Source organism: Podarcis cretensis (assembly GCF_951804945.1).
Source record: "Podarcis cretensis genome assembly, chromosome: 16".
NCBI lineage: Eukaryota > Metazoa > Chordata > Lepidosauria > Squamata > Lacertidae > Podarcis > Podarcis cretensis.
Genome location: NC_137186.1, coordinates 4,184,152 through 4,207,358, shown reverse-complemented (window position 1 = coordinate 4,207,358; position 23,207 = coordinate 4,184,152). Strand labels below are relative to the sequence as shown.

Sequence of the window (23,207 nt, the reverse complement as noted above, 5' to 3'; positions counted from 1 at the left end):
CAAAAGTTCATGAAAGAACCTGGAATCAGGGACGGCTCTACCATTGAGTAAAGTGACTCAAAGTGTTAAGAAAGGAAAAACAAATTGTTGTTTATTATCCTGCATTGCAGGGGATTGGACTAGATGACCCTTGTGGTCCCTTCCAACCCTACAATTCTATTATTCTTGTGGGATTTTCTGCCCCAGGTGCCAGAATATCTTGGTCGGCCTTTGGGATCATATACCTTGACTTGGTATGGAAGGTGCTATTGGCCATTCCACATCAGGCTGCAAAATATCATGGGCTGTTACTGCCTGGAATTTTTAAGGAATGTGTGTGCATTGCAAAGGTCAAGCTATGTTTTCCAAGGACGTACTGTATATAGCTATTGCCAGCTAATGCCTTCACTTCATTCTGAAGATACAACACATTTGCCAGGACATACTTTGAATTCCCAGATTTGGCCATTGCACAGTGTTAAGGAATAATAAAGCACATTTGAACACCACTGAATAATCACAACCACTCTGGACACATGGGATTCCAGGTTAAACTAACTTTTAAACAACTTTGAGCTCTAATGCCTCACAGTAAAGAAAACTGAGCACTCTCCTCTTCATTCAGTATCTCTGAGGAACAGTTATTGGATAAATTTCCCTCCTCGCATCTACCATACATCTCTCTACACACAAAAATACCCTAACACCCTTTTTTACTCCCCTGGTTTAGACATTAACCCTGTTCCTTCAAAAATATGTGTGAAAAGACTTTCTTTGTGGAAGGTGTGGCATGAAAGAGCCGTACTTGACTTTGCCCTGTTTTCAATGTCAGTTTAGCAGAGGAGGTAAGAAGGTGATTGAGGAAATGTTCTCTGAGGATGCGCAGAGTGTTTTTTCCATTCACCAGTGGGAAACTGGCCAACTTGGACACACAGATACAATGAAGGCCTTATAGGGTACTCAACCAGCACAGTCCATCTCCTATTCAACTACTCTTGACTTTATAAAATAATTGCTGTCTATATCTATATCAGACCTAGGGTAGGGTTGTCTTGAGCAGCAATCTGATCTGTAGCTAGGGCAAAGATAATTTGAATTCCATGCCATGAAAAATGTCACATTCTGATTTCTGTTAAAGGTGGAGAAGATGCTGCTATATTTATTTTTTTTCTGACCAGTTTGCAAACATATTAGCCATGAAGGAGGTCGAGGGCAGTCCCTCTGAGTATGTGGGCATGAAGTGTACATATATATGTCCTTAAAAGTGTATTTTCCCTTGTCTAAGAGGGGGCTGCAGCGCCTCTCCACCGAAAAAATATTCTGTGTGCTTTTAAAACCATGCCTGGCATGAAATTAAAAAAAAGCTCCGCTTTTCCTGTCATGAAGATGTTAACTGGTTGGAGGAAGCTTCACCCGGAGAATTTCTGCCTGCCAGACAATTATAGAAAGGCATAGAGCTGGGGGTGGGGAGAAAAAGGTGATATTTCTTTTAAGTGAGACATGGTTTCAAAGAACAATGCCATTTTATACTTACACCCCACTTCTGTTAAGGAACTATTTTAAAACAATAAGGGGTTGTAGCCAGCTAAAGTTCTACTCAGAGTAGAGCCATTGAAATTGATGGAAGCAAGTTAGGTCTATTAACTTCAATGGGCCTGCTCTGAAAAGAACTAGCATTGAATGCAACCCAATAACAATTATTTTTATTTTATTTTATGAGATTTATGTCACTTGATTGTAAAAAACGAATGAATCTCAGAGCAGTTTAGAAGAATAAGACAATGAAAGTTTCAGTAAAATTTAAAACTTCCAAGAATAGTTAAGATCTATGATAAGGTAAAAACCACCAGATTACAATAGTGATTGGTGGCGATTTGCTTCTGATAGCGTTAAAAGTTACCACAAGATGGGGACCATCTTGGTGGAAAAATAAAAGTGTGGCTTTATTAAGTAACTCTGGGGGAAGGGTGAATAAAATGTCAACTAGGGAAGGAAAGAATTATTGTTGTTTACAGTGTCCACCCTTCAGTCTGAATAGGTTTCGCACTGAGCGACTGAGATGGGTCGCCTGAGGTGTGAAAAAGGCGGGAAAGTTCAGGCGGCGGAGAGGGAAGGGCGGCCGTCCGTTAAACCGCCGACGTCGGAGGAGCGAAAAAAGGCGGGAAAGCGGGAGGCGCGCGCGCGCGAGGAGCCTAAAAATCCCCGCTTTTTGCTGAGAGGAAAAAGGATTTTGAAAAGCGTGCGGGAATCGCCATGAAATAGTTAAAAATAAAACAAAATACTACAGTCTGTACATATGATGTAAGGGCGTCTGTTTTAAATAAATTAATATCCCAGAATGAATTTTATTTAATGTAATGAGAGGTCGTCTGTTTGCAAGCACGGACGTCCTAAATCGCCCCCCCCCAGGGCAAAAAAGCCCCATCGTGCGCTACATGGCTTGGCTCTTTGGAATCGCCTCAAGTTAGACGTGGTCTCTCACGAGACCCATTTTATATATTAGACTCCATCGTAAACCTCAGGGCTGCTGCTGCTGCCAACTTCCCAGCTGACATTTGCAGCTGGGCTCTTAATGCCCAGAGGCTGGTAGAGAATATGCGGGGGGAGGCGAGCCTTTCCTCACCCTATACTTTTCTTACAGATCTAATTTGCTCCCCTCGTCCCTCCCAAGCTTCAGTGTGGTTTTTCCTCCCTCAGTGGAGTAAATAGCTGCGGTGTGTGAGGGGACAATTTCAATCGGGAAAACTTTGGCTCGCTCGATATTTTGCTGGACTACAACTCCCATCACCCCTCGTCTTTGGCCATGCTTGCTAGGGATGATGGGAGTTGTAGTTCATCGACATCTGGGGCCGGGCGAAGCTGCTCCCCACACTAAATCAAGTAAATAAATTTTAAAAACCTTAACTAACTGAACAATTCCAGCATAGATAGCTTTGTTCTCTCCCCACCCAACATAATTCCTGGCTATGCACATGGCAGGGAGCAAAGCTTCCACATTCCTGATGTAATAATAATAATAATAATAATAATAATAATAATAATAATAATAATATTTTTTTATTTATATCCTGCCCATCTGGCTGGGCCTTCCCAGCCACTCTGGGCGGCTTCCATAAAAACCAAAAATACAGTAAAATCACACGTTAAAAACTTCCCTGAACAGGGCTGCTTTAAGATGTCTTCTGAATGTCAGGTAGTTGTTTATCGCTTTGACATCTGATGGGAGGGCATTCCACAGGGCGGGTGCCACCACCGAGAAGGCCCTCTGCCTGGTTCCCTGTAACTTGGCTTCTCGCAGGGAGGGAACCGCCAGAAGGCCCTCGGTGCTGGACATCAGCGTCCGGGCAGAACGATGGGGGTGGAGACGCTCCTTCAGATATACTGGACCGAGGCCGTTTAGGGCTTTCAAGGTCAGCACCAACACTTTGAATTGTGCTCGGAAACATACTGGGAGCCAATGTAGGTCTTTCTGGACCGGTGTTATGTGGTCTCGGAGGCCGCCCCCAGTCACCAGTCTAGCTGCCGCATTCTGGATTAGTTGTAGTTTCCGTGTCACCTTCAAAGGTAGCCCCATGTAGAGCGCATGGCAGTAGTCCAAGCGGGAGATAACTAGAGCATGCACCACTCTGGCAAGACAGTCCGCAGGCAGATAGGGTCTCATCCTGCGTACCAGATGGAGCTGGTAAACAGCTGCCCTGGACACAGATTTGACCTGCGCCTCCATGGACAGCTGTGAGTCCAAAATGACTCCCAGGCTGCGCACCTGGTCCTTCAGGGGCACAGTTGCCCCACTCAGGACCAGGGAATCCTCCACACCTGCCCGCCTCCTGTCCCCCCACAAAAAGTACTTCTGTCTTGTAAGAGGTAATATGAATGCCCAGATGGGAAAGAGGAGCCATGTTCCTTTTTCCAGGAAGCTACAGGGGACGCAGGTGGCGCTGTGGGTTAAAGCCTCAGCGCCTAGGACTTGCCGATCGAAAGGTCGGCGGTTCGAATCCCTGCGGCGGGGTGCGCTCCCGCTGCTCGGTCCCAGCGCCTGCCAACCTAGCAGTTCGAAAGCACCTCCGGGTGCAAGTAGATAAATAGGGACCGCTTACCAGCGGGAAGGTAAACGGTGTTTCCGTGTGCGGCTCTGGCTCGCCAGAGCAGCGATGTCACGCTGGCCACGTGACCCGGAAGTGTCTCCGGACAGCGCTGGCCCCTGGCCTCTTAAGTGAGATGGGTGCACAACCCCAGAGTCTGTCAAGACTGGCCCGTACGGGCAGGGGTACCTTTACCTTTTACTTTACAGGGGCTGGGGCTGGGGGGGTTCTAGCCCTAGCTGTCAACTTTCCCTTTTTTGCTGGAAATTCCCTTATTCCAGCGCTGCTTCCCGCTGCTATCCCAGATTGTTAGATATCCCATAGACCAGCGTTTCCCAACCTTGGGCTTTCAGCTGTTTTCGGACTACAATTCCCATCATCCCTGACCACTGGTCTTGCTAGCTAAGGATGATGGGAGTTGTAGTCCAAAAACAGCTGGAGGCCCAAGGTTGGGAAACTCTGCCATAGACTGTCCCCTGGACAGGTGAGGCTGCTGATCCCTTAATAATAAATAATAAATTTTGATTTGTATCCCGCTCTCCCCAGCCAAAGCCAGGCTCAGAGCGGCTAACATCATCTAAATAAGACAATATGCATAATACAATATACAATATGCAAATAAAATAACATTCAACATTCATTAAAACAATATAGAATAATATTAAATGTCAGCATTTCAAAATTAAACAGAAATCTACTCAACAGTTACAACAAGTAGTTTCTAAACTCCAATCAATAAAACAACAGCAAACCACAGTGCACATCCCTTATTTTCAAATCTGAAAATAGCTCTGAAAATAGCTGAAAATAGCTATGGTTCTAGCTGGGTTTTTTTTTTTTGTCCTAGGTACAGCTTCCAGAAGGGCACCAATAAGACCCCCAGCCTGTGTGCATGCATGTGTACGTAAATCATAGCTGTCAACGTTTCCCCTTTTTAAAGGGAAATTCCCTTCTTCTGAATAGGATTCCTCGCAAGAAAAGGGAAAAGTTGACAGCTATGATGTCAATGTGTGGGTCTTTGACCTGGGTGAAATAAAGCCTAGCTTTGCCCCTGCCAATAGCGGGTGGTGGGGCCAGAGGCAAACATGCAGCGGATCTGACTCTTGCCTTTGAGCAGTAGGGCAGTTTCTGCACACACACAAAAGACCAGAGTGTTCCTGCACAGACCCACACATTTCTCCTTCCTTGGAGGTTTTTAAGCAGAAGTTGGGTGGCCGTCTGTCATGGAGGCTTTAGTTGAGATTTCTGCATTGCTGGGGCTTGGACTGGATGACCCTCGAGGTTCTTTCCCACTCTGAATCTCTATTTATTTATTCCATAAAATTTATATACTGCTGAATTGTTAAATGAAAAGCCTCGGTGATTTTATCGTTCACCCAGGCAAGCAAGAGGCATGCACGGTCGTCACAGGTCAAAAACACTTTTCAGCCAGGCCAAGAGCACTCTGGGTTGTATCCTAACTCAGTTCTACTCAGAGTAGACGGAAATGAATACATTGAAGCTAGTCATGGTCATTAATTTCAACAAACTCTGCTTACTACCCTCAAGGAGCGGGCAGGGCAGGGCAGGGCAGAAGAGGTATGATCCTGGCTGGGGGAAAAATACAACCAATAAAATATAGTCTAAAACTATTAAAACTCTTCATCTGTGATATTAGAGGCAACATAAAGCGTTTTAATAATATATAAATACATATTAAATAAATAATCAGTTCATTTTAAACCAAGTGGGGCATTTTATAAAAAGAGAGTCTACTCCCAGGAGCAACAAATCTTTTTACATGATCAGTCATTTGTTAAATTTAGAAACTGGAATTTCTCACCAAAACACTGTATATACTAACACAACATTTTTTTATCAACAGGTGACTGAGAAAGAACAGGAAATATGGCAACTGCTCAGAAGCAAAGAACCTCTCTGGTATAGGTCCATTTCAAAAATTTAATTTCTCTTACCCTTTAATAAGTTTTTTTTTTACAGTAATTATATGTTTATGGTAACCATTGTGTTTAGATCAACTCAGTATGATGCACCGAAGGTTGAAGTGAGTTAGGCATTTGCATATTTATTGACATAATAATGTGTAGAGCTATTCTGAATCCATGCTCTTCTTAATTCTTTCTTCTTTACCTTTTAGAGTGCAATAATATTTCCCAACAAAATATCAACTGAGCAGCAATCTCTAGTATTAGTGAAAAGACTTCTGGCAATAGCTGTATCCTGCATTACCTACCTAAGAGGGATATTTCCAGAAAGTGCATATGGAACAAGATATATTGATGGTAATGGCTTTTCCAAAAAGAGCAAACTTTCTCTGTAGTGTAGCTGATAAACACACCAGACTGTGATCTTCAGAAGTTACTACATAGTGATACCCCAGAAAAAGTACCTGAGCTTTAAGCTATTATTATGTAATTACGGTACTTATAAACATTTGTGACCTGCTTTCCAGCAGAACATCCCAAAGCAGGGTGTAATCTCAAAAAACAATAAAACCATGCAATCAATATAGGACCATCCTTAAAATATGCAAAAACATGTCATCAAATAATGATTTGAAAGTGCAGGGTTATTGTTGCAAACTGCTGTTGAGTGATTCTCCCTTTCCATTCTGTGCTTATGTAAAGAACAGAAAAAGTTGTCACTAATAGCGTCATCAATGTTGCAATTAAGATTTATCAAATGTATTTTGATTGTATTTTAAGACCTCTGTGTGAAAATACTGCGGGAGGATAAAAACTGCCCTGGCTCCAGTCAGCTGGTGAAATGGTAGGTTTTTGTGGTTTCCACTTTGCAAATAATTAGAGAATAGGTCCTTAGCGCAGGGAGCTTACAGTCTGTAATTCAACATGAGAAAACAGATGAAGGGAAATGGAGGCAGGTTTGAACAAGGGAACAAGAGGTGACATATATGTACTTAGGTTTGGTACTATGTGCTGCCCCTATCTGCACTATACCAGTGTTCAAAACTCCCGTTGTTCTAGGCACATTTTGCGACAGGGAATTTCATTAGTGTGAACAGTTTCTGAGCTCTGGGCGCAGTGCTGTGCCTAAGATTTCATATTAAAACGGCAGAGTGGAAGGAAAGGAGGACCTTTTCCTCCCCACTTCCAGCCACTCTCTGAAGACTGGAGATGAGACCCTCTTAAGAATATTAGGGGTGTGGGCAGGAGAAGGACTAGACCATGTGAAAAATGAACATAATATTTTAGCTGCAGTTCATTTCCAGCTTTGTATTCTTGTTATTTTTAAAAAGCATGCCTAGACTTTCCGTTGTTGCACCCATAACCTAGATTTAAGGTGCCATATAGCTCCTAGCTTTCTTATCTCAGTTTCTAACACTGCACTATATATTTAAAGCAGTATCTTACCACTTTAGACAGTCATAGCTTCACCCAAAATATCCTTAGTACTGTAGTTAATTAAGGGTGCTGAGAATTGTTAGGAGACTCCCTGTCCCGCCATACCCCTCACAGAGATTCCTAGAGTTCCCTGGCCTGGAAAGAGGGATTGATATTTAAACCACTCTGGAAATTGTAGCTCTGTGATGTGAACATTTCACTGGACTCTTTGAAAGAATCAGTGACTGTTTAAAATGGTATGATACTGCTTTAAATGTATAGTACAGATGAGGGAATGGAAAGGATAGAATTTAAAGGAAGTCAGAGAGGTGGCATGATGGTGGCATTCTGGGAAACAGTTCCAGGCTTCAGAAGGACTAAGAGAAGAACAAAAATGTCATTTGAGAGAGCAGAAGAACTTCAGACATTTCAGAGTGATAGAGCTGGAGGATAAATGGTTATACTGTAGGTGGGGATTTTTCTGGGGAGAAGAGTGGAATTTCTGGGGGAGAAGAGTGGAGAGGATTCAGGAGTGAAGAGGAAGGCATTTCAGAGATTTAAGGGACAGTGGTGTGGCCAAAGCAGATTTTGGCTTCAGGGTGCTGGCTAGAGATGAAAGTTTTGTGTTTGTGTGTGTGTAGTTGAGGATTTCACTCAGTGTAAATAGGAATCCAATTGCTGTCTTTGTCAGGCCCATAAAATAATGGTAAGCATTTAATGAATAAAAGCAGGATTGAAAAATTGCACAATAGATACAGATGAATGGGATTAAAAAATCCAAAATGCATATATTTGTGTGAAGCAGTAGCATTTTATGATTTTTACAGGATGCTGGGATGCTATGATGCACTGCAGAAAAAATATGTAAGTTAAATATGGTTTTCTCTTTAATGAGTAACTATGCGTTCACAGATTCATCTTAGCAATTTTCATTATAGTAAACACACTATAATGCTTTTAATTTCTAATTTATTTTCTTTATTGTTTTGGGTAAATAGCTCAGATTAATCGTCTTAGCGGTAAGTTTAATATATATACACGTCCACATTTCAATATTAATTAATAGTTCATATGCTGTATTGTATTTGCTATTGTCCTGATTATGTTGTTTATCTTTTAAATACAGGTCTACACCAATCAGGAAGATCCTCAGGTAAGTTTATGATATTGCATTCATAAGTGCACATTTTATATTGCAGATGTTTTGTCCTGGATTAGTACATACTTTTTGTGAAGAGACATGCTGAAAGAGACACATGTCGACAAATGTGGATTGTAAGATAATTCAGTGCATCTGACAGTGACCACTATGAAAGATCAAAGGACACCTCTAATAGAAATCATTAAACAGCCATTTGAAGGGAATGGTTTCTGAAATTTACTGTAATTGGACTATTTCCCTCACCATCTCTACATTCCAACACCACCTCCTTTTTCAAACACTAATCTGCAACCAGCTTTATAAAAGTGGTGGGTTCAGATTGGGAATACATTGTTTGGGGGGGGGGGGAACCAGCGGCTGTGGTCCTCATTTAGTTCATCCCCTTGGCTAAAGGGGTAGGGTGGGGAGGAAACTTAAGGAGAGCCAATCGCTTCTTGTCGAGTTTGACTCTTCCTTTCTTTGGGAACAAGAGAAGAGTGTATCAAGTGTATATTGCTGAGGTGGGAACCTGTGGCAGTCCAGGTGTTGCTGGACTACAACTCCCATCATCACAGATGTTTTTCCAGGCTGGCTGAGGCTGATGGGAGCTGGGAGTCCAACAGTATCTGGAGAACCGCAAGTTCTCTTCCCCAGGCATATCCCTTGCCACAGATAAGGATAAAAAAATCCAGCCACTAGGTGTCACTCTTCCTCTATTTGATGTGATAATTAGAATATTAAATAAGATGAATTCTACATATTAAATGTTGCAGCCCAAACTTTATGGCAGTCGTTTCTCTTATTATTTGCTTCTGCTGACCCTAATTCCATTAAAAAAGTGCATTGTTTTTTAAAAAAGAATATCCAAATGATCACAAAGGAAAGCTGGTAATGAAAAAGGGATTAAAACTGGATTGCAGTACTTAGGCCAGCATAAAATCAAACTCCATGATGAAGGACATTCCATTTTTTTATACTGATGATGTTTAAAGAAAGTGGATCTTTCTTCCATGAAAGTGAATGGTGCAGGGAAGCCTTGAAACAAATTGCTGGTTTGGCTTGAGAATTGACAGTTTGGGTGGCCTGGAAGCTATCATTAACATCCACTCTGGATGAAGTCTATTTAAAGGAGTCAAACCCAACCTTTCTGTCATCAAAGGCTCTAAAAGAGATTTCAGTCCAATGAGTGGTATCCAGCTAGGTTGAAATTGATATACATAAGTTAGTCATGTTGATTAATTTCAGTGGGTCTAGGACCAACACCAGATGCAACCCATTGCGTTCAGTAGTGCAGTTAAGTATCCATATTGCTTGTTCACTTTAGATACAATGAGTTTAAAAGTATTCACTATCAGTATACATTACTACTGTGAGCCGAAGTGCTTAGATTCAGATTGTGGAGACCTGGATTCAACACCTCACTCAACCATGAAACTCACTTCAGGACCTGTCACTCTTGTTCTGCCTAACGTACCTCACTGGGTTGTTATGACGATAAAACGGGAAAGAGAGCCCATGTCCTCCACCCTGAGCTTACTGGAGGACATTCAAAGGCGAAGGATTTGTTAGACTTGGTGCTGCCTTCTACTTGCTGTTTCCAATTTTAGGCACTTGATACGTAACTACTATGTTTTGTGTTTAGACTGTTACAGAGTGCTACCAATTTAAGTTCAAATACAGCGATCAAGGACCATCTATGGATTTCACAAGGTATTCTCTCCTCTCCTACCCCACTGTTTTCATCAGGCAGTTATACAAGACATTTCTCTGCCAGGCTGTTTTAGCAAGCTGAGAAAAGCCAACATGTATTCTTTGATTCTAAAAACTGGATGTTAATATGTCCCTGTGTTCACCAAAGAGAAGGCATTTAATTGCTGCAGAGCAAATGCTCAATAACAATCAGCCCTCAATTGGTTTCTAGTCACATTTATTAGAAAGGCTCAGGAAATATTATCAAATAGCAAATATGCAATTTTATCAGTTCCCAATTTCTCCTGTACCTAATGGATTTGACTTCTAGAATATAGATACGGTGTTTTAAACAATTGTCTTCAGCGTTTTCAGCCCATGACCTACCTTTAACCCAAACACGCATTTTAAAATTTCTTAAATACTTTACCATGTGTTTGTATGTGGGGAGTGTAATGCTACCATTGTTATCTAGTTTCGATCAGGCTCAGAGTCAATAGTGGGTCCTGACTGCTTTAAACCATGGTGGGCTGGGGCATGTTGCTTAGAGAGATCAGGAGAGTGGAGGATGGGAAGAAGGAGAGTAAAGCCACTCTTTGTGTGTAAGGACTAGGGATGTAAGAAGGCTCCTGTTTCCATTTCCAGTACTGCTAGTAGAGGCACCAGCTGCCCTTGCTTTCAAATAATGGATGGTTTTGTTTTTTTCTAGTAAAAACAATGGAAGTAATTCCAACAACACGTGTACAAGTACTAAGAAAGCTAGTATCCTGATGCTACGAAAGATTTATGTCCTGATGCAGAACCTGGGCCCTCTGCCTGGTGATGTCTGTCTGACGATGAAGCTGTTCTATTATGATGAAGGTACCATTTCAAATTTTAATTCTGTTCAACATCAATATTTCAGAATAATTGCTGATGAAACAAATGTTTCCCATTATGGAATATCACCAACTTTCCTTTTTAGTTACGCCTCCTGATTACCACCCTCCAGGATTCAAAGAGGGTCATTGTGAAGCAGTGGCATTCGAGGGGGAGCCTATGTACCTAAGTGTTGGTGAGGTTCCGACCCCTTTTCATACGATGAAAGTTAAAGTGACGACGGAAAAGGATCGAATGGAGTGCGTCGATGCAGACTTATTAAGGCAAGGGAAGGCACTGACTTCCACAAAGCCACAGCATCTTGATAAAATGGATGTAAGGGTTTGAAATTTATTTTTATAGTTTTGTAATGATGTATGGAGTTATTATTATTTGAAATTTTGACAGTATTTGCCTTGCCTATCCTTAACAAAATGCTTTTACAGGTACATTTCAGCTTTGTTGAAGATGTTCTTGTTTGTGTTCTTTACACAGGAAGATTTTATTGCAGAAAACAGAATGAGGGAGCAGAAAAACACACACAGGGTTCCTCATACTAAAGGTACACAGAGCATATGTTATCTAGGAGTGTTTTGCTTTCATATTGGCACACAGTGATGTGTTCTCCATGGCAACACCTTTTCTGCACACCTCTTTAATTTTATGAAACTGTGCCTGACACTCTGCTCAGAACTTGGGTTAGAAGATAGGAACACAGGAAGCTGTTAAATACCAAGACAGACCATTGGTCCATCTAGCTCAGTATTGCCTACACCGACTGCCAATGACTTTTCAGGGTTTCAGGCAAGAGGTCATTCCCAGCTCTTCTTGGAGATGCCAGAGATTGAACCTGGACATCAGATGCTCTACCACTGAGCTACAACCCTTGCTTTATAGAAACATAGGAAGCTGCCTTAGAGTAAGTCACATTCATTGGTTCATCTAGCTTAGTACTGTCTACACCAATGGGCAGTGGCTCTGCAGGATTTCAGGCAGAAATTGTTCCCATGCTTACCTGGAGATGCCAAAGATTGAACCTGGGACCTTCTGCATGCAATATGTGTGCTCTACCACTTAGTGATATCCTTTCCCCCAAGAATGAACCTTCCCACATGTTTAGACTACTTTTACATCCTGAACTTGCAATGACAGCAGGGGAGGAAGGACCACATTCCTCACACTTAATATCTCCAGCAGTTTTTGTCTCCTTAGCAACTGCCTGCACCTTCTGGAGGAGGCTGCCTCTCACTCAGAGAAGACTAGAGCCTTGTCAGTGTATCTGTCAATCCTCTTTTAAGAACATTCTACTTATGTACAGAAATATAAACTCTTTGTTTATTCAGTGTTCTAAGAATTTGTACAATTTTCTTCCAATACCATTCCCAGAACTTAATTTAGTGTGTGAAGAAGATGAAGACATGAGGATAGAAGACAGCCAAACTTTCTCCATCAATAGTTCTCAGGTATAAAGCTGCCTTTTTATTCTGTACCAATGTTTTGTTCTCATTTAGTTTTTTAGACTTACTTTTTTTGTGGCTGGATAAATGTTTACTAGATTTAACAAGTGCAACACAATCTGACAATTAGCGGAAGAGTTCCTGCAAAATCTATGTAGATATTGTTTGTATGGGTGTATATTTGGCAAAATCACATACAAAACTGTGTAAGTATGTTTGTCCTCATTCCAAGAGCCCAAACCAAAGCTGTTCTCTTTTTAAAAGCTGTTCTCTTTGTTTGTTTAACTGTTTTTAGGTGGAACATCTAATTAATAAGACATCAGAACTTGAAGTAGCTGAGGGAAAGACCCGAAGTGGAAGGAAGTTTAAAGGCAACACAGTTAGTGTCATTTTTAAAATAATTAACAAACTATTCTGTTGCATGATCTGAATGAGATAAAAAATTTAAGGGGTACATAACTTAGATTTTTACAATACAAACCCTGTTCTTTAAGGCTTAGCTCATTTTTCAGGTTACCTCAATTTTGCTACTGTTGCGCAAGTTGGAGTCAGGATGATTATTAATTTTATTATTTTAAATAATGTATTCATTTATTTCCATAGCATTTCCCCCGCAATAGTACTCCAAATGCAGTGCCTTAGTTATCCTCCCAGCAAGCTTGTGATTTTCGCAAGGCCGCATGATAAGCTGCACAGCTGAACCCAGGTGCTCAGCATCACAGCCCAGATTTCTTCTCACAGCTTCATATTGAGCTCTTGGAAAATATTTGATTTAGGCTCCAGTGCCAATGCCATGCCATTGCCGTGTTCATGTCCAGCATGTTTGGGCACTAACTAAGGCTCCTTCAGATGCCCTGATTATTGAGCATTTATCCTGATTTGTTTGCAGGGAGGTTATATACCTCTTCCCATCAAATGATCATTCATCCCACACTTTTTCGTGCATTTCCCCATCATGTTCCTTACCACAAAGGGTCTGCTGTCTTTTTAAAGTGGATTTGTTGCTCCAGAGTGCTTTAAATCAACTTAAATTGCATAAAACTAAATTCCTGATATGCCATTGAATCCGTCCCACAAAATAATAACAGTCTGGAGGTAACCTAAACATTTATTATAAATAGTAGTAGCACCAGTAGGGCAGCATATTCATTAGTTTATTTTCAACAATAAAATACCAGAGCTTAGCCTTTGTGAAAGATAGACAAAGCTATTGTTGTCCATAGCAAGATTTCTAGGAAGGAAATGTTAAAAATGTAAGAAGCTGAGTTTTGTACAAGATGCAGGACTAGATTACTACAAGTTTTTGATAGTTTGTGCTTCTAAGGAGGCCTTGGACTTTGAAACCTAGGAAGAAAGTTGCATGAAACCATACAACCCAGAAGGTCCTGCGTTTGAGCTGAAAAAGTTTTGTAAAGATTTCAGCTCATCTCTTTTACAGACACTGTGAGGGACCATCCCCACACTCTGTCCACCAGACTAAGTTTCTTTCTACCCTCACTCCTCTCCTAGTTTCGCTCTGTTCAGTACAGAAACATACCTTCGTAGGCATCTGCCAGTTGCTTTACTGACATTTTCACCTTATAGACATTGTGGGGGAAGATTCCACCAGAATCAGCATCTTAGGAAATGCCCTTCAGATGTACAGCGGTCAAAGTAAATCATAATGTTGTCATGACCAAGCTAAGACTTGCCCTTACTGTCGCCACTCTTAAAGAGTCCTTCATTAATTTTTTAACACACGTTGAGGAAGAGTAACAGCCTACGGATGCACAGCACGCTTCTTAATAGCCATCTGCAGACCTCTCTCCTGGAGCTAACGGTTCTTCTGTCTCTGTCAAGGGTGACAAGGGAGGCAGCAACAGAATTCAGTTAGCAGCAAAGTGTCCCAGAGAAACCCAGAAGAGAAGAAACTCAGAATCGGGGAAGCCAGTAAGTTCTTTCCATGCATTATGAGGAAAGTAACAAGAGTTCTTGCTGTGGGTGCCCCCATCTCCAGTCTTTATCAATCCAACATTTCTATGCAAAACCAGAAGCCTTGGTTTGCCAGTTTTTTGTTTAGGGGCAATTACAATATTGGAAAATTAGGTGATTTTATAGGGCTGTCGTCCACTGTGTTTTCACTCATGTCAGTCCTGTTGATTTGAGTGAGACCTGCTGTGCAACCTTGCCCTAGGCATGTTTACTTGGTGAAGTCCCACTGTGCTTCATTGGGTTCAAACGGTGCCTAGGACTGTGGCCTTAAGTGGACAAAATGATGCCTTCAATTGCAGCCATTATAGTGAACAAATGAGGCTGCACAGAACAAAATGTGGTTTGTGGAGGTGGGATGCATTTCTTTCTTCTGGATTCTCCCTCCCAGCTGGAGCCTCAGAAGGTGCTGGCTGTCACCCAGTCTGCATCTTCAGAGCTTCCGTTTCACAGGCAGGGAGGCTGACCAGAGCAGAAACAGCAGTTCCCAAAGTGAGAAAGAGGCAAATAACCCAGGGATGCCCAAACAATTGCTGAGAGAGTTTAAAATATATGTCTCTTCACTACAACTTGTGCAAAGAGGACCCTCAACAACCGCTTACGTTGCAAGACAGCTCCTGGAACCAGTATGGTGACATCCTTTTCCTACACACAAGTTTTTGCTTTTTCTGGATTTGCTGTTTTTGGCTCTGCTAGTTAAAGTTTGGTTGGAGCTAAGGTATTCCTGGCAGGTAGTGAGTTCTATGGCCTGCTTTTTCATAACCTGTTTACCCTGAGATCTAGGACAATGGTGAGTATTACCTGCTGTTAGGGATGGCCAAGTCTGACAGTTTTGGTTTCCCTCAATTCCCCTCATTTTTTCCAGCCTTCAGTTGATTTCTCCACATTTCTACATCTCCAAAGACTGAATGGAGAGATGGTCAGCTGGAGCCTGCACTACCGGGTCTTTGCTCTGCCCCCCAGCTGGCAGCCGATTGGGTAGCCGGGGAGGGGGTGGAGCAACAGCCAGCAACCAAAGGGGGTGTCACCCTGGCACGGGAAGCCCATTTGCTGAGTCGCAAACCCCGCCCACTGCTTGGAAGAGTGAGCGTTAATTGTGAAATTCTTTTTTAAAGTCCTCATGAAAATTTATCTGCATTTCAGTGCCAATTTCTTCTAATATACACATTTGGATGGCGCTGTGGTCTAAACCACAGAGACTAGGGCTTGCTGATCGGAAGGTCGGCGGTTCGAATCCCCGTGATGGGGTGAGCTCCCGTTGCTCGATCCCAACTCCTGCCAACCTAGCAGTTCGAAAGCACATCAAAGTGCAAGTAGATGAATAGGTACCACTCCGGTGGGAAGGTAAACAGCATTTCCGTGTGCTGCTCTGGTTTCGCCAGAATCGGCTTAGTCAGGCTGGCCACATGACCCGGAAAAACTGTCTGCGGACAAACGCTGGCTCCCTCGGCCAGTAAAGCGAGATGAGTGCCGCAACCCCAAAGTCGTCCCCGACTGGACTTAACTGTCAGGGGTCCTTTACCTTTTTATACACATTTGCAGAATATACACATTTTTGCAAAGCAATTTTTCCTAACATAATGCTCTTTTGTATGTTCTTTTCACTAATTTGTGCACTTTTATGCACTTTGTCCCAGTGTATCTATTTTTTGTGTATATTGGGGAATACCTGTGCATAATATGTGCACTTTGACACAGTGTACACAGTTTTGTACACAATACTTGGCTGGAAACAGCACTGCAAAATCTAGAAGAGGTGGGGGAAATGTCAGGCTGGATGGATGCAAGGCAGGGTTAAGCCTGTGCTCTGGGGAACACGGAGCTCTGAGGTTTCTCCAGCAAGGTACAAGCTGAAACTGAGACCTTATACAGTGGTACCTCTGGTTACGTACTTAATTCATTCCGGAGGTCCGTTCTTAACCTGAAACTGTTCTTAACCTGAAGCACCACTTTAGCTAATAGGGCCTCCCTCTGCTGCTGTGCCGCCGCCGTGCGATTTCTGATCTCATCCTGAAGCAAAGTTCTTAACCCGAGGTACTATTTCTGGATTAGTGGAGTCTGTAACCTGAAGCGTATGTAACCCGAGGTACCACTGTATAGCAGTAGCAGCAGCAGCAATAGCAGTGGCAGGGACAGTCTAATTGTTATAGCCATCTGTGCTGCAAGATGCTGCTCTACTTAAAGGACCCGGCCTTCAGCACTGGTCTCCTACTGTGATAAGCAGGGGAGCTACAGGCCTTTCTGAGTCTTCTGCAGGGGAGTCCTCTGAGACCGAATGGCAGTGCCACATCCTCAGGCTGGGGCAGGAGCGCACTGGTCCAGCAGGTTCATCTGAGAGTGCTTCTGGGGCTGGCCCTGCATGCCCTTTCCCCTTCTGCTTCAGAGTCCTTGTTCTCATCCCCTGCAGATAAGGAATCTGACACCAGGGTCAACATGACAGCCTGGTGCTGGTGTCAGGCTTTGGGGCGGGGGGAGGCTGATTTACAATTATGCTCAGTTAAAGTGCATAGTTCCTATTTGATCAGATAGAATTGAAATTCCCATTTGATCAATGACATATCACAGATGCATGGTTTATAGGGCAATTGTAGCAAACCCTTCACTGAAAAGCAGCAGAGAGGACACAAAGTTCTTTGTTCTCTGTAACTCAGCATCATTGGGCTCTACCTGACAATATTTAAGTGCATTAGAGTAAGTCAGTATGTTGATTTTAATGGTTCTACTCTGAGTTTGACTAAATAATACTTCATTGTCTTTTTTAAAAAAGGTTTATCATCTTGAGTTCTTTTCTGGTGAAGACTCAGTTCCCAAACGGAGAAAAATCAGTGAACCAAAAGAGCGGATTTAGATATTGGCTTCCAAATGTTTATTATTTCCCGTTTCCCCCCTCCCTAGAATGTTTTTCTCATTATACCCAGTATTTTGATGTTTTAGAGGGGGTATAGTTTAACCTGTTAAAACCACCCAACATTTTTCAGTGCTTTTATTTGCAGTTAAGAGTGCAGGCTTTTAACTCAGGTAAACGTAAAATCTAGTCTTGTAAAATTTCACTTGTCAACGTGGATAGAGAGCTGCTGCTTTATCTGAGGCCTGATTTAAATGTAATATTGGGCGTGCAAGAAAATATACCCATGTGGCATTTCATGTAGTCAGGCTCACATTAAATTTGGGGCTCTGAGCTGTTACCTGTAGAGTGTGCCCAGGTAATGAATCTCAAGCGTGCTTAATGTTGCATGCACAGGTGAAATGAGACCCAACAGCAGTTTAAATTGGGCCAGAGGGAAATGTCCTTAAGAACAAACTATGATAAATTGATTCCAAATGGAAAAAAATCAGGCAATATTAATACTGCCATGCGAATTAAAAGAAGGAAAAAGCTAAAGGTTTGTGACTCAACCTCCTAGATTTTGGGACTGCAACTCCCATCAGTCCCAGGGCTGATAGGAGTTGTAGTCCAAAAAATAGGGGGGACGGGACACCAGCTTGGGGAAGGATGTTGTAACCAGTAGCCTCATCCACAGAAAAAGTTAATCACATCTAAGTACTGTGGAATGAGATGCCACAAAATTGACTTAAGCCCCATGGATTCCAACAGTTCTTAGGCACATCTTACCTTCTCTGGAGCTAGCAATTAACTTTTAAAGCATTTGTTACTTTGTTTTCTGTTACTAGAAGTGTTATAAAAAATGTAGAGAAAATGTTTAAAAATTTTATGCTATATAATTCTTGAAACATAATGGAAGTATGACTCGAGAACATATTGATTTCTGATTAAATGTTTATAGAGGTCTGCAGTGCATGTGCTTTGTTTTAGACCTTCCAATTTTATAGCCACAATAAAATATTTACAACTTGAACAAGCTGCCTCTTTTCAGAATGTTTGTTTTAAATGTTGATTCCTGCCTCATCACTGGGTGTTCCCAATCTTTCTGTGATTGCCATGTTCATTTTCAGAATACTGTAAAGAAATAACTGGTATTTTCGCAATAACTCTTTGGAACCTTACTCCACAGGAAGCAAAATAATATGGCATCTAAAGATGATTGTAGTAAGCAGTGGCATCTAGTGCCACAGTCATCTTCCAATAATTTATTCTCTGGATGCCACAAACCTCATACAAAATGATTCATTGGTTATTTGGGTGGGGGCACCATGGCTGACAGACAGCATCCTCAAAAATAACACCAGGAGTCCTGGTTGGTTGGTTTTTATTGGGTTTTGATATTGTTTCTTGGATTTTATATTGTTAGCCAACGTGGATGGAAATGCAGGATATGCATTTGCTTAAATAAGTGGGGAGGAGGGGCATTCCTTCAGCTTCCAGGACTGGCTTAACCTGATAAGCAGGGAAAAGACTTCTGGCCCTGTACGGTCTGCCATTTTGAATGCCATGGTGAAGTAGGAATGGGGTAGAAACTCAGTTTGGTTCACATTTTACTGCAAACATACCTAACACTTTCTAAAATAATAGCTGCGTTTTGGCTCACCTACCTTTTGAAATTCCCACTCCTCCTAATTTTGCAATGCAGTTCTGCATCTGTGCACAAAAATGTGTATATTAGTGAAAATAACCTAGAAAAAATCTGCAGTTGGAAAAATTGCTTCCAAAGATGTGCATTTTGGAAAACTGCATACAAAACAGTTGGGAGAAATGCAAACTAAAATGTTGGCATATCTTAAGGGGCTTCTTTAAAAAAAAAAAACCCACACACACAAACAAGCTGAAGGAGAAATATGGATAACTAAATTTAGGATTGGGAAAAATAAACTGAAATAGATAGATTGCAATTCTTTAGCCAATGAATCAAAGCTGGAGGGAGACTTCTAGGCATCTAGTCTCTCCTGCTCAGCGCACAAAATCCAGATAGCTGCCCAGCATCTGTTCCCTCCAGCAAGGGAAAGCCCAATCTCTGCAAGTTGTAGCAAAATTTCAGGGGGTTCCAGGCACTCAGCCATTGTTGCATTTCCGTTGGGAAAATCGAGGCACAGCGGAGGCTAGTGTCTTGTAAGAAATATGGTTTATTTTACACATCTTTACACCTGGAGTCTATGATGCGCTGCAGAATATCATATCCCAATAGTGTCTCTCGTTGCATCTCAAAGCATCAGCAAGCATGGGTCCAATGCAACAGTCAGTCATGCCCCCCCCCCCCCCGTCTCTCAGTGCAGCCTCCTCCAGCCAATTGCTGCATGGAGTTCTGGCCCATCCTTTCCAAAAGCTGCTGCTCAAAACCTCATTTTAAAAGACACTTTTTTTTCCTGGCAACCTTCCCCTTCCTTGTCTGCTGCTGAATGTCTTACCTGTTGTTAGGGTACTGACTGTTCTATGTTTATTAATGGCTGCACATAGCCTGCCTTGCCAGGCTGGTCTGGCTCCCCAGCATAGGCCAAGTACAGGAATTTCCATGTTTGGCAGAGTTTAATCAAACCATCATTGATTCTAACTTTTGCTAATTCTACCAGAATCTATAACAGTATAAATGGAGAATTCCTGGATGCCAAGATCCAAGTTTGGGTCAAGTGCTCTTTGGTGAGAGAACCCCAGAAGAGATTTAAAGTCACAAAATATGCTGCAAAGTAAAGCGTGGAAATATAGACTGTTAGACCTTTAAAAATATGGCCTTGTGAGTGAGTTCCAAAATAGTCCCATCTTCCCCCAGAAAAAAAAAACACACACCACACGCGAGGTAAGTTAAAAACAGTTTACTTGCAAGCTCTCCAAAGGACAGATTCATGTGCTTTTCCACACAGCATTCAGAAAAAATTGCATAGGCTGTGTAAAACTTGGCTTCGTTATAGTGATGAAAGTTCCTAAATTATGGACATAGGAACATAATAGTTTGTAAGAGCCATGCGGTCTGAGCTTGCAGCAACCAACTCAGACCTCTTTACATGCTGAGCTCAGGTAAAATTAGTAGTAGTGCCTTTTTATCTTGACAGGGACTCAAAGTCTTCATTGAGAGTGAAAGTGCATAAATCTGTTTGTGTATTATATTTGGCTTAATAAAGAAATATATTAAATCAATTGTGTATATTAAATAAGATTAACTATATTGAGAACACTTTAATTTACGATATACGATATCTTTATTGCAACCAAGGTGAGCCAAGCGTGCCAGGACAGATTACTTCATGGTCTTCCCCCTGCATGCGTTAATTCGACTTAAGTATGTACCCCATAATGACCAAACCCCCAAATGTTAATTACAGGGGGCACGCTAACAATTAATTTTTAATTTTTATATTTAAATCCTTGTTATATTCATATTGTCCCTTGTATTTTTGATATATATCTTTTATTTTTTTAATGATCTGTGATATTGTGTGTGTTGACGCTGGTCTGTGACCGTATTAATAAATTCATTTTACTTTAATAGCAGCCGAATTTTTAAGAGCTGTCCATGAAGGGGCTGTCTAGAGGGGCTGGGAGCTGGGGGCACTGTTATACAGTGGTTTCGCTCCTTCCTCCTGGGCCGTGTCCAGAAAGTGGTGGTGGGGGGTGAGTGTTCAGACCCTTGGGCCCTCACTTGTGGGGTACCTCAGGGTTCCGTCCTCTCCCCCATGCTTTTTAACATCTATATGAAGCCGCTGGGAGAGATCACCAGGGGGTTTGGCCTGGGTGTTCATCAGTATGCAGATGACACCCAGCTCTACCTCTCCTTTAAATCAGAACCAGTGAAGGCGGTGAAGGTCCTGTGTGAGTGCCTGGAGGCGGTTGGAGGTTGGATGGTGGCTAACAGATTGAGGTTGAATCCTGACAAGACAGAAGTACTGTTTTTGGGGGACAGGAGGCGGGCAGGTGTGGAGGATTCCCTGGTCCTGAGTGGGGCAACTGTGCCCCTGAAGGACCAGGTGCGCAGCCTGGGAGTCATTTTGGACTCACAGCTGTCCATGGAGGCGCAGGTTAACTCTGTGTCCAGGGCAGCTGTCTACCAGCTCCACCTGGTACGCAGGATGAGACCCTCCCTGCCTGCGGACTGTCTCGCCAGAGTGGTGCATGCTCTGGTTATCTCCCGCTTGGACTACTGCCATGCGCTCTACGTGGGGCTACCTTTGAAGGTGACCTGGAAACTGCAATTAATCCAGAATGCGGCAGCTAGACTGGTGACTGGGAGCGGCCACTGAGACCACATAACACCGGTTCTGAGAGATCTGCACTGGCTCCCAGTACGTTTCCGAGCACGATTCAAAGTGTTGGTGCTGACCTTTAAAGCCCTAAACGGCCTCGGTCCTGTATACCTGAAGGATCGTCTCCACCCCCATCATTCTGCCCGGACGCTGAGGTCCAGCGCCAAGGGCCTTCTGGCGGTTCCCTCATTGCGAGAAGTGAGGCTACAGGGAACCAGACAGAGGGCCTTCTCGGTAGTGGCACCCGCCCTGTGGAACGCCCTCCCATCAGATGTCAAAGAGATAAAGAATTACCTGACATTCAGAAGACATCTTAAGGCAGCCCTGTTCAGGGAAGTTTTTAATATGTAATGCTGTACTGTTTTTAACACTGATTGGGAGCCGCCCAGAGTGGCTGGGGAAACTCAGCCAGATGGGCGGGGTATAAATAATAAATTATTATTATTATTATTATTATGAAGAAAGAATGGGCCATGATAAAGAGACTTAGTGGTTTTTAATGGTAGGAGATGTTGCTGCGTTGTATTATTATACTATATTATATCGTATTGTGTTATTTATGTACATCGTTTAATTTCTGAGAGTTAAGAATAGGACTCGGATAAATTGTGTTTGCTGTGCCCGTATTTTACACAGTTTGTATATGATGTTTGTTTGTTTGTTGGTGTGTTATGCCTAATAAAGGATTTTGAATTGAAATAAATTCATTCATTCATTCGACTTAAGTATGTTGGTTATATGAGGCTGGTTATCCCACACATTGGGACGCAGGTGGCGCTGTGGGTTAAAGCCTCAGCGCCTAGGACTTGCCGATCAAAAGGTCGGCGGTTCGAATCCCTGCGGCGGGGTGCGCTCCCGCTGCTCGGTCCCAGCGCCTGCCAACCTAGCAGTTCGAAAGCACCTTCGGGTGCAAGTAGATAAATAGGGACCGCTTACCAGCGGGAAGGTAAACGGCGTATCCGTGTGCGGCTCTGGCTCGCCAGAGCAGCGATGTCACGCTGGCCACGTGACCCGGAAGTGTCTCCGGACAGCGCTGGCCCCTGGCCTCTTGAGTGAGATGGGCGCACAACCCCAGAGTCTGTCAAGACTGGCCCGTACGGGCAGGGGTACCTTTACCTTTACCTTTTATCCCACACATTGTTTCTTTAGGCCAGTGATGGTGGCCCTTAAGGGATCTCTATCTGGCCCTCGGGACTCACCCCAGGCCACACACCATAGCTGTCAACTGTTCCTTATTTGGTGGGAAACTCCCTTATCCCAGCGCCGTGTCCCACTGCTGTCCCTTATTGATGATGTCCCTTCAATTTCCCGGGTTTCATGTTTGCCTGGCTCGGGAGAGAAGCAGCGGCTCGGGGTCCTCGGCTGAGAGAGAGAAAGTGCGTGCACGGGCTGCTGTGTCTCCGTCTCTCCCTTTTCCCCCTCGGGTGCGTTGTGTGGAGACGGGTGGCGGTGGGTGGGTGGGCAGGCAGCCCCTCTCTTGCAAGACTTCCGCCACACTGCCAGGGGAAGTCGGAGGCGGCGTGAGGGAGCAGGAAGAGGGGATGGGGAAGGATGCAGAAGGGCA

General features: G+C 43.0%; 1 protein-coding gene and 1 long non-coding RNA gene across 2 annotated transcripts; one reads left to right on the top strand and one right to left on the bottom strand.

Moving 5' to 3' along the window:
• Positions 1–1,683: 1,683 nt before the first annotated feature.
• On the top strand, positions 1,684–18,366 carry HORMAD1 (HORMA domain containing 1). Its single transcript, XM_079958599.1, has 15 exons — positions 1,684–2,280; positions 5,926–5,981; positions 6,199–6,343; positions 6,767–6,830; positions 8,230–8,266; positions 8,401–8,421; positions 8,529–8,555; positions 10,186–10,253; positions 10,942–11,093; positions 11,197–11,426; positions 11,586–11,652; positions 12,477–12,553; positions 12,843–12,926; positions 14,387–14,476; positions 17,283–18,366. Exons 2-15 carry the CDS (start codon positions 5,949–5,951, stop codon positions 17,361–17,363), a joined length of 1,176 nt encoding a protein of 391 aa, XP_079814725.1. The 5' UTR covers positions 1,684–2,280; positions 5,926–5,948; the 3' UTR covers positions 17,364–18,366.
• Positions 12,933–22,929, bottom strand: LOC307205922. Its single transcript, XR_013834197.1, has 3 exons — positions 22,843–22,929; positions 19,007–19,052; positions 12,933–14,378 (listed from the first exon to the last, which is right to left on the bottom strand). It is a non-coding gene; the product is annotated as an uncharacterized lncRNA (long non-coding RNA).
• Between the last annotated feature and the right edge of the window lie 278 nt (positions 22,930–23,207).

What these genes read in the sequence shown, in the direction of transcription:
- HORMAD1 (XM_079958599.1), top strand. Translation starts at nt 5,949, where the DNA reads ATGGCAACTGCTCAGAAGCAAAGAACCTCTCTG. An exon ending in CCAATCAGGAAGATCCTCAG is followed by an intron (nt 8,556 to 10,185) that starts GTAAGTTTATGA and finishes TTTTGTGTTTAG; the next exon opens with ACTGTTACAGAGTGCTACCA. An exon ending in GCTGTTCTATTATGATGAAG is followed by an intron (nt 11,094 to 11,196) that starts GTACCATTTCAA and finishes TTTCCTTTTTAG; the next exon opens with TTACGCCTCCTGATTACCAC.